The sequence below is a fragment of the Leptosomus discolor genome, chromosome 1 (genome assembly GCF_034619465.1).
Source record: "Leptosomus discolor isolate bLepDis1 chromosome 1, bLepDis1.hap2, whole genome shotgun sequence".
NCBI lineage: Eukaryota > Metazoa > Chordata > Aves > Leptosomiformes > Leptosomidae > Leptosomus > Leptosomus discolor.
In genome coordinates this window covers 211,885,051-211,899,102 of record NC_141391.1, presented here as the reverse complement: position 1 = coordinate 211,899,102, position 14,052 = coordinate 211,885,051, and the positions used below count along the sequence as shown (strand labels likewise).

The following is a 14,052-nucleotide window of genomic DNA, read 5'->3' as shown; positions in this document are numbered from 1 at the left end:
CTGCTATCTGAATTAAACCTCCAAAAACCTCAGGAAGGTGAAAAGTGCATCATCCATCAAATCAGTAGCCAGACTATGATCCATGCCCCTGTGTGCAGAAATGGTACTTTGTGATTTTCAAGCTTAGCTCATACCTTTGCTGGACTATGGCTCTTTATTAAAATTGTTGTATTTGGTAAGCCTTTAATGTTTTGTGTCAATGTGAATGTCTGCGTATGTCTGTAAATGCAAAGAAAGGTGCTTGTAATGCCATTGCTATGATTAACAAGAGCAGCTTTCAAAAGACTCCAGAAGAACTGTATTCAATGGTTGTTTCGGTTAACAGCTTCCAAAAAAAAGGCACTACATAAAACTGGGGTTTTTTATTTTTTTCTTTCAGCGGTGCATTCTCTGAAGTTGTTTTGGCTGAAGAGAGAGCGAGTGGGAAACTCTTTGCAGTCAAGTGCATTCCCAAGAAGGCATTGAAGGGAAAGGAAAGCAGCATAGAGAATGAAATTGCAGTCCTGAGAAAGTAAGTATCAGACCTTCATTTCTGCTTCTTCGCTTCGATTTAGACTCCTGCTTTTAAGGAGCAGGAGCAGTGATTGACAAGTGTGACTGACAGGTTGTTCAGCCCGTCACAGGCGGACAAGATCACCCAAGTTTAAATGATGCTGAAAATGTTTCGAGAAATGCTCAGGTTGACTACAAAGTGGGAAAGAAGTGGAACTGGGCTGAAGTAAAACCTGTGATGCCCTAAAAAGACCTTATCCACTAATAATATCAGCAGTTGGGCCACTGGCTTTGGAGGAGAGCAGGAACAGGGTGATTATTTCCAAGTACTTAAAACAGTCTATAATTGCTCTAAAGCTAATTAGGCATGGTATGGATTGTCGTAGGTGGTGGTGTCAGCCTGTACCATGGAGAGGTACCTCTGCCACTGCTGGAAGTGACTTCCCAGGGCGACTTCTATTGTATCAGGGTTGTCCATGGTGTGTAATTTTTTTCTGACCATGGCTGGAAGATGTGGATAAGAAAAAGTCAGCTCACAACTACTGTGAATTCAGTGTATGAATTCAGTGTAGTCATTCAGTGTAGTCATGAATCCTGAAGGCAGGATTCATCTCACCTGACTTAAGACACTTGGATCTGAACTTGCCACCCTTGTCTTTCTTGTTAGGTAATGGAAAGATATTGGTAACTTTAGGATTGGTCCATGTAACGTGTTTTAAACTTCTAAAAGTGCCTTCTCTACTCGTTGAATTAAAGGTAATACAACTATATAGAAGCCTAGGTTGGACTGGGGCAATCCAATTCCTGCTGCACTGCTGTCCCTAGTGGGACTTCTTGCCCCAGCTCTTGGTCACGTAGAAGCTGGTGGCTGATCATCTGGGTGTCATGTGGCAAAACTGATCCTAAATCTTAAAAACTAACTTGATACTTCTGAACTAAATGCTCAGACAGCCTAAGCCAAAGGAGCAGGTTCAAGGGCAAACTCAGCCATCTCAGTAGGCAGAGGGGATCCTTTTCAATGGAGGCAGGGGGGCTCCAAACAGCTACAGGCATTTGTTGCAGTTGCCTTCCCATTGCTGGACCTGTATGAGGTCAGTACAATGTAAACCAAGTGATAAAGGCAGCATGTTGGCTTGCTGTGTAGTGTTATTGAGAACCTGTCATAAAGCTCAACTGTTGCCATCTCCATAACCAGGTAATGATGGCCAATAACTGGCAGCTTAAAACAGTCTTTGCCTGTATGGGTTTGTCCCCTGATACTCATGTGTGGATGTAAGAGCGGCAATATTGACATGCAGTAAGGATTGCCTTGCATCAGCCTTGACCCTAAACTAGCAGAGCAGAGAAATTATTTATGTTATTTCTTGCTTCTGTGTTGTGAAACATTTCTGTTCTCTGCAAACAATTTCCTGAGAAACCAGGAGGCAGCACTCGAGCTGTGCTATTCCAGCTGCAAGGGCAGGAGAGTGAGTGGGCGGAAAATTCCTTAATTTCATACAGTTAGATCTACTTGCTCTCTTGTCCTATGCATGTTAGGATCTTAAGAGAGTTTTTTCCTTTTCTGTCTCCTGATGTCTTCTACTTAGCTGTTCCTAATACAGACTTTGCATGTCATTGTATTTATTCTGAAAATAGACATCTTTGCTAGCAGACAGAGTATTGAGTTTGTACGTGCCACCAAGGAAACGCTTGAAAAATAACAAACTGGATCTGCCTACAGTTGAGGAGAGGGGATATCAAGCTGTTTCTCTGTTCAATGAATTCTCTGCTTCAAAAGCTGTCAGTAAAAATAGATTTAAGAGAGGTGGAGCAGATCCTGAGCAGCTGTTGCTAAGCTCCAAAGGTATCTAAGTGCCCATGCTTATGTTTCTGGTAGCTTAATACTGAGTGGGGATTGCTAGTTTGTGTGTTGTCTAATTAGTGGGTAGGATGCCAGAGCCCTAGGCTGTCTTGCATGACTGTGAGGTGCCACAGTCTTAACATGCCATGCAATGAACCATTGCTTCTGAAGGGGATGTGCACAGAGGATGCCTGGCAGGAGGAATTGGTTCCTGTTCCCTGAGAGGAAGATGCAGAGCCACAAAATATGGATGCAATGAAAATATAAATACGCACGTGTGTTGTTCCTGGTTTCCCTTTCTGGTTTTGCATTATGTCTTTGAGGGGTGCTTGAACTCCAATAGGATAAAAGTCCTAAAGGACACCCTGCCTAGCTGAAATGCAAGCAGACTCCTTGTGATCCTTTAAACAAGGATCTCTTGTCTGACACTGGACTTTCTCCTTCTATATTCAGTCATTAGATTTTTGTCTTCCTCCTGATGAGGTACTTGCTTTCTGGGAGACATCTGCTGAGTGCAGTGAAATGCAACCCTTCTTGAGTTCTCCTGGTTGTACGTCAAATGTGCGTCTACTGGGGAATCCTGAATATACTCCCTGCAGCCTCTGCCAGCTCTCAGGTGAGCTGCTTGTGCCCCTGTGTGTGGTGAGCAGGCTTTTAGGGACAGTCAGAGATTGTGCTGGCTGGGCCCAGGACTAGTACACACAGGTATCAAATATACTTCGTACCCTCAGGCTGTCCTGGTGGAGGTTTGTCCCCTTGCCAGTCCTGCCAAATCATCCAGATCTGGCAGAATCAATGTGGAAAACAGTTTGAATGGTGTCATGTGTTGAATTTGTATTTTAAATAACAAAATAACATTTTTAAAATTCAGGATTAAAATTCTGTGCATGGAGTACTATAGGATGTAGAACCTGGTGATGAAAGCATAAATCCATTGACCAAAACCCCCAGGTCTCCTCTCACTTCTGCTGCTGACTTCCTACGTGACCTTCCATCACAATATTTATTTGCTGTCTCAATATTTCTTGTCTGTGAAACAGCCTTTATTCAAAAGTCGTTTGAATGAAAAGTTTTACCTGCAGTTCGTTTTGCAGTCCTTTCTCGTGTCAGCAGACTTGGTAGAGTGGGTGCAAGGAGGGAGGTTTCTGGGCTGGGCTTTTAGTGCAAAATGATTGCAGCCTCCTGTCAGTCCTTCTGTGAGTCTCAACTAAAAAAGCTGTTGGAAGTATTAATCAAATGTTCTGTGTTGGGGAAGGTCAGCGTTCCCCATGTGAAGTACATGGAAGGTGGGAGATTTTATCTCTCTGTCTGCGGCCTTGGACGCTCTCGCTGCCAAAACAAAATGACACATTTTAGAAGCGATGTTCTGCTAACAGAGGAGCGAGCTGCCAGCCAACTGATCTGCATGTTTGTGTGAGTGCCAGAGTGAATCATGCATACTCCATCATTTTATTTTTCCAGCCATGGCCAACAAATCTGTTCTTAAAAAAGAAAAAAGGCGGAAGAGCCGTTAAGTCAATATTTACGCCTAGCAACCTTAACAGGGTTCTTCCAATATGGACTCTTTTGTGTCCCGTGGAAATCCATGGCAACATTCCCCGAAGACTCGGATGGGTGGAGATGGAGTGGGAAGGAGCTCGCTGTCGAGTGCAGAGCCGCAAGAGACTAAGTCTGCAGTTAATCCAGGAGCCTGAGCCCGACAAAGCGTTTAAGCATGTGCCTAATTTTAGACAGTTATTCCTTCCAGTGAAATCAGTGAGTAGGCTGAGCTCACCATGCTGAGCTCAGGCCCAGAGGGATGCTTCAGAGCAGGGTGAAAGTCCAACTGGGCACCTGTGTTTGGTTCCGCATCAGGAGGGGAGTTTTCTTAATGTTTTTGAGCAGTGCCAGGATGATGTGCCAGTGCACGAGGATTGCTGTTTCTTGTGGTTGTGTGCTGTCTGCCTGTAGCTGGACATAGGGCAAAACACTACATCACATCACAAAATGAGGTGAGAAGCTCAGCTGCATCATTTTTAGGCTTTAACATTTATTTCTTTTGAAGTGGAAAACATGCTATGGTTTAGAATCTGATTGAGGAAGAAAACTGGATCTCTAGGACAGGACTGTCCCAGCTCTGTTAACTAACTGGCTGTGGGGAACGACAGCACATGGTTGCCTTTGTGTGACACAGACTTTTCCTGGCCTGAGATGTGGGGAGTTTCATAATCTGCTCTGAAAGCAAATGTTTTCTGGTTTTGAGCAGAGGTAAATGCAATCCTTTCCATTGTTTGCTGTAGAATAGAGGAAATTCTTCCATTTGTGGTAATTCTGCAGGTGTGAACATGCTGAAAGATGAATCGTCTGTTAGATGGGTTCCTGAAGGCAGTAGGTGGTGTGAAGAGTTGGACTGCAGAGAAACACCAGTCTGAGGTTCTAGTTAAAAAAAACCCACCAAAACAACCTTGTAAGAGTCACAGAGAAAAAAATGTGCCCGAGTTGTTTTATTTTTTTTCTTGGCTACACCACTATTTATTACAAGAAACTTTCTAGCTGCCTGCGTAACTTTCTAGCTCCCTGCAGCTGAGTCAGAGCAAAGCAAGAGGAGGAAAAATAAACTGTGTGTAGCCCTGCACCCCAGTGTATTGATTACTTGATAGCAGTAATGTGCACAAATAAGTGTCTTGTTAAGCAAATACTGTTTAGCTAGCAAATCATCCTCTGCTTTAGCTAGTTTCTGCTGAAAAGGGATTTTAAAAATAATTTCTAAACTATTTCAGTATCTCCTACTCTCAGCCCCTCCTCTTTACTCTCCTAGATCCTCTGGGAGAGGCACCATTAAATTCCTTATTACAAATCAGAGCCATGCCTAATTGCAGATTGAAGCCGTTTTTCCTGTTAAACAGCATGATCGAACTGTTTCTAGCAGGTCAGCTAAAATTCTGCCGGTGCTTTCCATTCCCGTTTCCTTGGAAGACCGGGTGGGGACTGGGTGTTCAGGGAGTGATTCATGCCCAAGTGCCTGTCTCGCTCCTTATATGCCTGCACCTACAGCCAGGAGCTGCTGCTATAATAAGGAGCAGGGAGGCATCCTCCTGCAAAGTCTGGGAGGCCAGGGCTGTACCCATCTCAGAACTAAACAAAAAACAGCAATGAAGGGTTTTCCTAAAGTGGGTGAAAGTGTGAGTGTTCCTGCGCTCCCATAAATCAGATGATGGTCAAAGGGGCCCCTTGCTCCATCCCAGGAGGCAGCGTCATTCCTGACATTAAAGAGGACACCCTTGATAACAAATGTGAAAAAAATCACCCCTTCTCAAGATTTACATGAAGGCTAAAAGGGTAGTTTAAAAAATTGTACATTTTTCCTCCTTTTTCAGTAGCCCATTGACAAACTTCCCCTAAAACCTCTCCGTCCCAGATTCTTGTCTCTGTAACGGCTCATCCCTCCAGGGCTAACCCGATAGCCTCTAGGAAGATGAATCCAAATTTAGTTTTGAAGCCCATTAGTTAGCTCTTATTAAACTGTTCTGTGCAATTTAACTCGGAATCAAAGGCTACATTAATTCTGAATAAAATTGGCCATGCAGAAGTTTAATGTGCCCTAACATAAATTTGGGCATTTAATTAATTCAGATGAACGTTCCCGAGTGACTCTGGGACAGACCCATCTATTCAAGCCACGGCTGTCTCTGGGTCAAAAAATACAGCCCTTGCAGGCCTGGATGGTCCCTACTCCAGTTTCCCAGTCTGGAGACTCTGTTGCTGCCCACTAATGCTCTCTTACGGTAATTATTTTTCTGTGTGAGTTCGTGCAGCTGGAGTACAGGGCCAGCCGAATTGGAGATGCTAGGATCCCGTGTTGATAAGTGCTGACATAAAAGTGATAGTAATTAGATTGTGTAGCTGATGTACAAACCCTGTGGGACTGGGGTTTAAGGGGTTAATGACTAATTACCTCTTTACACCCCAGCAATAAGAGCTCTTTTTTCCTGTAAAAAATGAATAGCATGGTTAGGAAGGGAAAAAATAAATAAAGCACTTGGTGTCTCTGTCTGTCAGGTGACATTATTTCTCTGAAGCTTTGCTTACCCTATAGACATAACAGGCTTGCTGATTTTTTTTTTTTTCTTCCTTTTTTTTCCTCTCTGTGAATAATGGTGAGAAGATAGGCTGCCTCAGCAAGAATTGAAGAGACAGCTGGTTGTTATATTAAGTAATCACTTTCAGAGAAAGCTTTTATGTAGATTTACTTGTTAAAACCTGGCTTGCTCATGCCATTGCAGTTGCACTGGGGTGACAGAAGGCTGACTCTGCCCTCCCTGCGTGGCCTTGCTCCAAGCCCTTCAAGCCCTGCCAATGCAAATCCTGGGCATCCCAAAAGCTGGCTCCCCAGTGGGGCCCTGCAGCCCCGAGGATGGCTCAGGTTGCCCAGGCGTGTGGCTACCAGTTAGGGGATGATACCCAGTGGTGCCATTAATGATGTCGATGTCAGTGGTGGAAGAGTAGGGCCCTTCCAAGAATATTTTTGTTGGCATCCCGCATGGATAGACTTCAGTATTCCCCCACGCATCTGCTGGGCTGACCTGGGTGCCTTGGTGGGACCTCAGTGCCCGCCCTTGGAGCCACCTTTACTGCTGGGCACTGCTGCAGGCATCCCTGCTAGGGGGACAGGTTAGGCGTGGAAAGGAGCCAGGACCTACAGAACACTTCAGGGTAGGGGGACAGTTGGGCATGCTTGGAGACTGACATCAGATTTAGACCATGAGATCATCTCCTGAATCAAGGAGATGCAGACTGGATGAATTGCCCTTCTCAGGTTTCAGGCAAAAGTGAATCTGATCGTATATATGTGGGTATGGCACTGGACAGCTCTGCCTTGGCACTGGCAGTTGTCCTCTTGTTAAGCAAATCGTTCTACTGCAATGAATTCATGCGAGTGAAAAAAATGTGAAACCTGAAACAAAGCTGACACCATTTTTGATCACTGAGATGCTGGAAACTTTGCAGGGGAAGACTTTGCAGCCAGGACTGCCTGGATTGCATTTCATGCTAGATTAGATGTAAGCAGATGTAGGGAAGCAGATCAAGGCGTCTTAAAAATCCTAAAATACATTAAATGAGAGAGAAAAATCCCCTCTGAAATAGTAAACACAGACAAAATCCATTGCATCTTCTCTGGTCTTACACAGTTTCATTTACATGCAGTGTGCTCCATAATAGCTTTAGCAATGGTGCGTGGCATTTCTGTGTTTCAGCCTGCCTTCGTGCTGTGAATACGCAGACAGTTGTGTTCCTTCAAGTAGGTTATAGTGTGGTAAGTCATTTCACTGTAGTTGCTGGGTGACAATGCAGCTGTCCTCTCTTCTGGGTGACGATAGTTTATCAAATGTCCCTTGCATAACTGTTGTTCAAGGTCACCCCATAACCTGACTCAACTCAAAAAATGGGGTATTCATGTTGGGAGAAGGGTGCAGGTCAGAGGGGATGAAGCTACGTCGTCGCTCAGAGCTCTGGCTTGGAAAATAATTCGATGTGTTATGGAAGAAACAGCTGCTTTCTGAAATAGTTGCTCTAAGATGCTTTCAAATTAGCAGAATGTGTTTTTCAGCCTTAGCTGGAGTCTGCTTCTATGCCAGATGTGTGTTTTATGTGGACTTCATCCTGTGCATAGCTGGAATAACAAAGCTGGGGTCCTTTCAGAGCTCCTAGCTAAAGAACGAGAATATATACTGTATTTCCCGGTATTTATTTCTTGGGAAGATGGTTACAATTGTGTTTCAGTGGTACAAGTATCTGATTATACATGCTGTTGTCTGTTACCTAAAAGGAAAGAATTAAGATGCATAAAGACTCTTTAATAAGATCTGACAGTTTGATAAATGACTCAGCTGTATAACTGGATACGTAAGGTCTGTCTTTGTTACACCCATACGTTTAAAGCTAAGAGTTACCTAATTTGCGAGCACATGCCCTTGCTTTGGGACTGTGGAGCTCACAGAAGCCAAGGTGGGTTAGTCTTTGCACGGGAGGATGTGCAGCTGTGAGACTACCCCACACCACGGTAGATGTGGGCAGTTACAGGTTGCAACGGCTCTGTGTGAAGCAGTGCTTCAGCGTAGAGTTTAGAAGATGCAGGGTTTTGGGTGTTGCAGCAGTAGCAGGGAAAGCATTTTCACAAGCTCTTGCAGCCCAGATCTTCAAGGATGTATTGGTACCTAAAAGCTGCTGAAAATGTAGTCTTCATTAGGCAAATGACTTCCTTTTCTGTTTTTTTGTCATAAGATTCTGGAATATTTTGTCCAAAACAAAGGTTTTTTTCTCCACTGAAGTAATTTCTTCATTTGGAAAAAATTATAAAAGGCTGTTTAAAGGTCTCATGGCATTAGCAAAGTGAAGATGTCCTCATCAAAATATTATCAACATATTGCATTTTGCCTGTCTTTTCTAACTTAATCATGAAATATTAACTGGAGGAATTCAGTGTTTTGTATTAAGCTGTTGTGACGTACTGTTGGGAGCCAGTTAGTTTCCATCCACAAGATGGCCATATTTTGATGACGGGTCAGTTATTTACATGCACAGTCCAAGCACCTCAATGGATATTCCTTTATCTTACTTCTATGCTATTAAAATCCATGGCATTAACTCATAGAACACTGGAGTATCCGAGTGGTGAATTAGAGTTATAACTTGTGAAGCACTGCATAAAGGAAAACAAGTAAATGCAAGGTAGGATTCATCTGGCCAGCTGGAAGCATCCTCAAGGTATGCAGCTGCATCTGAGCTCAAATCTCACTTGCTGTGGAAATCGTCAAATACACATTTCTAAGTGGATCAGAATGTACAGGGAGGAAAACCAAGTATTCTAAAAATGTCGGTTCAAGAAGGTGGAAACAGAAACTGTGTCAGAAATGATCGTTTTCATGAGCGCTCCTTGTCCAAAGGAGTTGTTCGCTCTTAGCTGCGTGCTAAAATGTTTTATGAATGCAAGTTGCTGTATTTTTGGCCTCCATTATATGAAATTAGACCAGTAACGTTATCGGTGGGCAAGTTTTTTGTGATGCGTGACCCCAGTGTGCATTTAAAACACTCCATTGGCAACTTCAACCTCCTGTTTTCATTTATAGAAGATGAGTCACAATTACATTTTGTGTCTCATTAAGGTAATGATTCTAGGTGTCTTGAACCAGAGTTTGGCAGAGGAGGGCTGGCTCTGACCATAATAAAATGGGAGAATATTTGCACTCCATCCCGCTTTCAACTGTGCCAGGTTAAACCTAACAGCAACCTCTGTGTTTGGAATATATCCAATATATCCTGCACTGACAGCTGCATAAATTAATTGGTATTTGGCCAACTAAGCCTGCAGTTGTCATCTGTAACACATATTGATTCACTCTTACAATGCTTACTCATACAACACTTTGTGTTCAGTAGCAGTTTTGAAGGAAAAAAAGTTAAAAAAAAATTAAATCTGTACGTACAGACTCTGTCTTTGCTAAAAGAGACTCATTTAGTTTGTGGGCTGCCCTAGTGCTCAGTTTGACCAAGGAAATGGTGATGACAATTTAAACATTTTGTTCCAAATTAAACGTTGATTTTTTTTAAATCAGAAATTCTATTTTTTTTTTTCATTTACAATGCCTTGTATTCATAAGGCATTGACTTAATCAGAATAGGTTGCTTTTTTTCTGAATTAAGCGTGGCCATACTAGGGGGTTGTCCTGACTTTAAACCTATTAATCAAATCAGTTTTCAAAGTAAAGCCTAATATTTTCCTTGGTTGCATCCATGTTTCTGTGTCTGTGGCTACCAGAGACATATGGCTATACTGCCCAGTTCTTAAATCTCTGTAAGTGCAGAAACCTGTGGGTTAGTTTTAATATTGACAATTTGTATTAATAAGTGGACTATGAAATCATTTCCCTAAGGATATGTGACAGCTAGCTTTTACTTTGCCAGATATGTTACCAAATTAAACTTATGGAGCAGTACATTAAACAGGGATGTTATTGCCTCCTTTACTTTGCCATTATTTTTTTTCCCCTTGAGAGTAGACATAGGTGAATTCAAGCTTTTTTAGAGACAATATGTTCTCTTTTGAAGTCATTTAAAAATATAAATAGTAGAATTGATTTCTTTTTCTTCAAAGTTTGTTCAATAACTTTGAGAAGGGATATTAGTAGGAAGCTTTAGCAAATAATCTAATATATATTGCAGCTCCATACTGAATCAAAAACAACTGACAAATGCATAGCAATGAAGTGTGCCAGATATGTTTTTGCACACCAGCACTGACTCCTTCTGAGATTACTCCAAAATTTCTATATATAATCTCTTTGATTCCCACCAAATAGAATAACAGCCTGCTTCAAATATCTGCATACCTTTGTGATATCTCCTGTCTTGACTGACGCACCAGGGATTAAACTGGGACCTTTTTGGACTTACGCATATATATCTTTGCAGCCTCAGCTAAGCAGCCGTTCCCTGCGGGCAACTGGAACAGATTCAGACTTTTGTGGACCGGGCACCGAGTGCAATAGTTAACTCATGCCGAAATACTTGTTTGAAAAATACACATTGGCATGGGGTTGTTTTTCAGCTGTTTAAGACTTTTTTTCCCCCGCCACCAAAAGCAGAGAGTCCATATACAGCAGCTGCATTTGGCATGATAGATTTTGTCAAGAAGCATCTCTCCAGAGCGAAGCAATCTGGTCACTGCCATGTCTGCCATGAACTGGATAATTGGAAGAGAAAACAGCGGATGTTTGCTCTTAAAAGGGATAATATGGGATTTCTAACTGAAAACAAAAAGGAAAGGGCTTTTTCTTTATTTTTAAAATGCTCTCTTATGTGAGTCACAACAAATATGTGGATATGGCATGACCCACAAAGATGTAGCTTTTATTGGCATTTATATATAGAAATGCCAGTTCTTCCCTTTCTAAAGATAAAATGCTGCTGTAATAGCGATGGCTGTCTGATTTTATATTTACTACAAGTGGGTTTGTGGGAGGGAATTGAAAACTTTGTTGAAGTTTGAAGGTTTTCCTTCTTGTGTTTTTTGGGCGCATGAGAAAATTGCCGTTGAGTGGAGCTGCTACATGTCCCGCAGTGTTTATGTCTTGAAGGCATCGTCCTTGCCATTTATGGTGTACAGAACACGCATCCAAGCCATGTGGCATCAGCATGGATAAACGAGTGCTCGTCGTTAACAAATAGACATGGGTAATATGATCTAATGCTATTCTGGTCAATAGGAAAATTCAAAGTTGTTGAACTTGGTTACATGACTCTTCGAGGCTCCCTTGAGAATCTCAGCCCAAAGCAAACGTGAAAAGAAAGCCTAAGCTGAGGTTGCTCATGAGGATTGTGGGGTTTTGTCTTGTGCAGTCATGCAATGTGGACTCAGGGCTTTATACATAGCAGACGTGCTGCACAGCCTCCTGTCCTGGTTTCCAGTGCCTCCTGAATTGCTGTATCTAAAAAATAAAGGCCATAGTCCATAATATGTGGCTTTACTCTTCCAAATGCAGTTACTCCATTTTCATGCCCTTGTAACTCAGGCACAGCTATGCTGACACAGCATCCTGTCGTTGCTGTAGGGATAGCTCTCCACCGTCTCTGGATGGTGGGTGGGAACAGTGGGTGTTTTATGGTGTTACTGCTGATTTAGGCTGTAGTGGCTGAGGCCAGACTCCACCCTGCAGAGGGGGAATCTGCCAGGGACTGGCCATGTCCCCTCTCCACCCTCCATGTAGCCATAAAGCTGGAACAAGGGAACCCAAAAGGCCACTTCTGTGAGTGCATGTGGAACACGGTCTGCGTCTTACAAAGTAGGGTTTTCTTCTGCTAGGTCTTGCTGCTGACATTAAGTTGGTTTTCCTTCTAGAATTTGAAAGACCAAGCACAGAGTTCACCACCAAACTTCACCCTGAAAGGATGGGATTGGCAAGTAGAGGTTTTCTCCCGTCTTGGCTCTGATTTACTGTTAGAGCCCTGAATTGCTGACTTTGTTTAAAATTCCTTCTCTTTCATTAGAAGCATATGTTTCTGATTTTCTTTCTTATGATGACACAGTTTGCACTCTTACCCAAGAACCGTTTTCTTAATAGGACCAACTATATTTGGAATCACTCTGAATTGCTCTTGAAATGGAAGCTTGATGTCAGTATTTATGGCAATTTTTCACTGTTTTTCTTTCCCCATAGTTGTGTATTAACTATTCAAGCTGGGAATACCTTTACTACTTTATTTTAACATGATTTCATTTGTTTTATTTTAGTGCTGCATATGCTCCTAGAGTACCTGATAGAGGTAAACATATTAGCAGGGTGATTTGTGGAGAATTTAGTAAATAACAGAAAAGGTGTATCAGTGAGTGTGGAGGGTTGTGCTTTGCATCAGTTTATGCACAGGGAAATCCTACAAGCTTTAGAGACCTGATCCTGTGTTGACTCTTGTCACATCCATGTCTTGAGTAGACTTGAATTGCAGTTTTAAAAATGTCTGCACGGGAGAGCCATCTGGATCCCATTGAAATCCCCTATCCAGGGGATGTTAAAGGACCTCATGGGTTTTGTTAGTCAGGTATACAATTTCCTATGTCATGATTATGCCTACAGCATCTATGTGGGAGATGACTGCTTTCTGTTCTTGGGGACTGGTCGTATGGAGTCATAGAATCATAGAATCATTTTGGTTGGAAAAGACCTTTGAGATCATCAGGTCCAACCATTATCCTAACACTGCCAAGGCCACCACTAGACCATGTCCCTAAGCACCACATATACACGTCTTTTGAACACCTCCAGGGATGGTGACTCCAACACCTCCCTGGGCAGCCTGTTTCAATGTCTAACCACTCTTTCAGTAAAGAAATTTTTCCTAATACCCGATCAAAATCTCCCCTCGTGCAGCTTGAGGCCATTACCTCTTTTCCTGTCATTAGTTACTTGGGAGGAGAGACCAACACCAGCCTCACTACACCTTCCTTTTAAGTAGTTGTAGAGAGCAATAAGGTCTCTTGTCAGCCTCCTCTTCACTAGGCTAAACAATCCCGGTTCCTTCAGGCTCTCCTCATAAGACGTGCTTTCCAGACCCCTCACCAGCTAGTCTGTCACTGTCCTTCGAGTCCTTCGCTGTCTTGGATACAAACCAAGAAATGTGAGTCCTGTCTCCCAGGGCCCAGTTGCTGGGTCTGCCTTTGTTAGCACTTCAGTCCCTCTCAGCATCAGCCACAGCTTTCTGCTTTCCTGAACGCAGTACGTTAGAAATAATGCATACCCTGGAGCATCTCAAAATACAGGGTTTACACTCTCTTTAGGATAAATTGCATTTTAAATCCAATTTACGTCTCAGGATAGTTTGGATTGTGTTATGTAAGAGTAAACTGGAAAATAATGGTAGCAAGTCGTGCCTCTCCCATTCTTGAGAGAGAGATGTGTCTGGTGTGAGAGGGAGCACTCAACTCAGTAAGCTGCTAGTCTTGGTCTTGCACCATTTTGGAAACCTCTTTAAGACTCTCTTGTAAAAAAGCAATATGCCTTTTTCCAGAAAAAAACCAGGACCCGAACTGCCCAAGAGTTCAGGCTCATTTTGGACTAGACTTTGGGTTTAGGCAAGCCCTCTCTTTAACCTCTGTTTAATTCTGGAAAGAGAAAGTCCCTCACCTGGTCTGACCTTCTTCATCAAGTGGGCCGTGTTATTTCATCTGTTTATGCTATATAGATCTTGGT

At 42.7% G+C, this 14,052-nt stretch overlaps 1 protein-coding gene across 1 annotated transcript in view; it reads left to right on the top strand.

Annotated features, from left to right (window-relative positions):
* The window catches only part of CAMK1D (calcium/calmodulin dependent protein kinase ID), a 222,704-nt gene that overhangs the window by 97,229 nt on the left and 111,423 nt on the right, over positions 1 to 14,052 (top strand). The window contains exon 2 of the mRNA XM_086474695.1: positions 380 to 511. Coding sequence (XP_086330821.1) covers positions 380 to 511 — 132 coding nt within the window. The remainder of the gene's footprint in view (positions 1 to 379; positions 512 to 14,052) is intronic.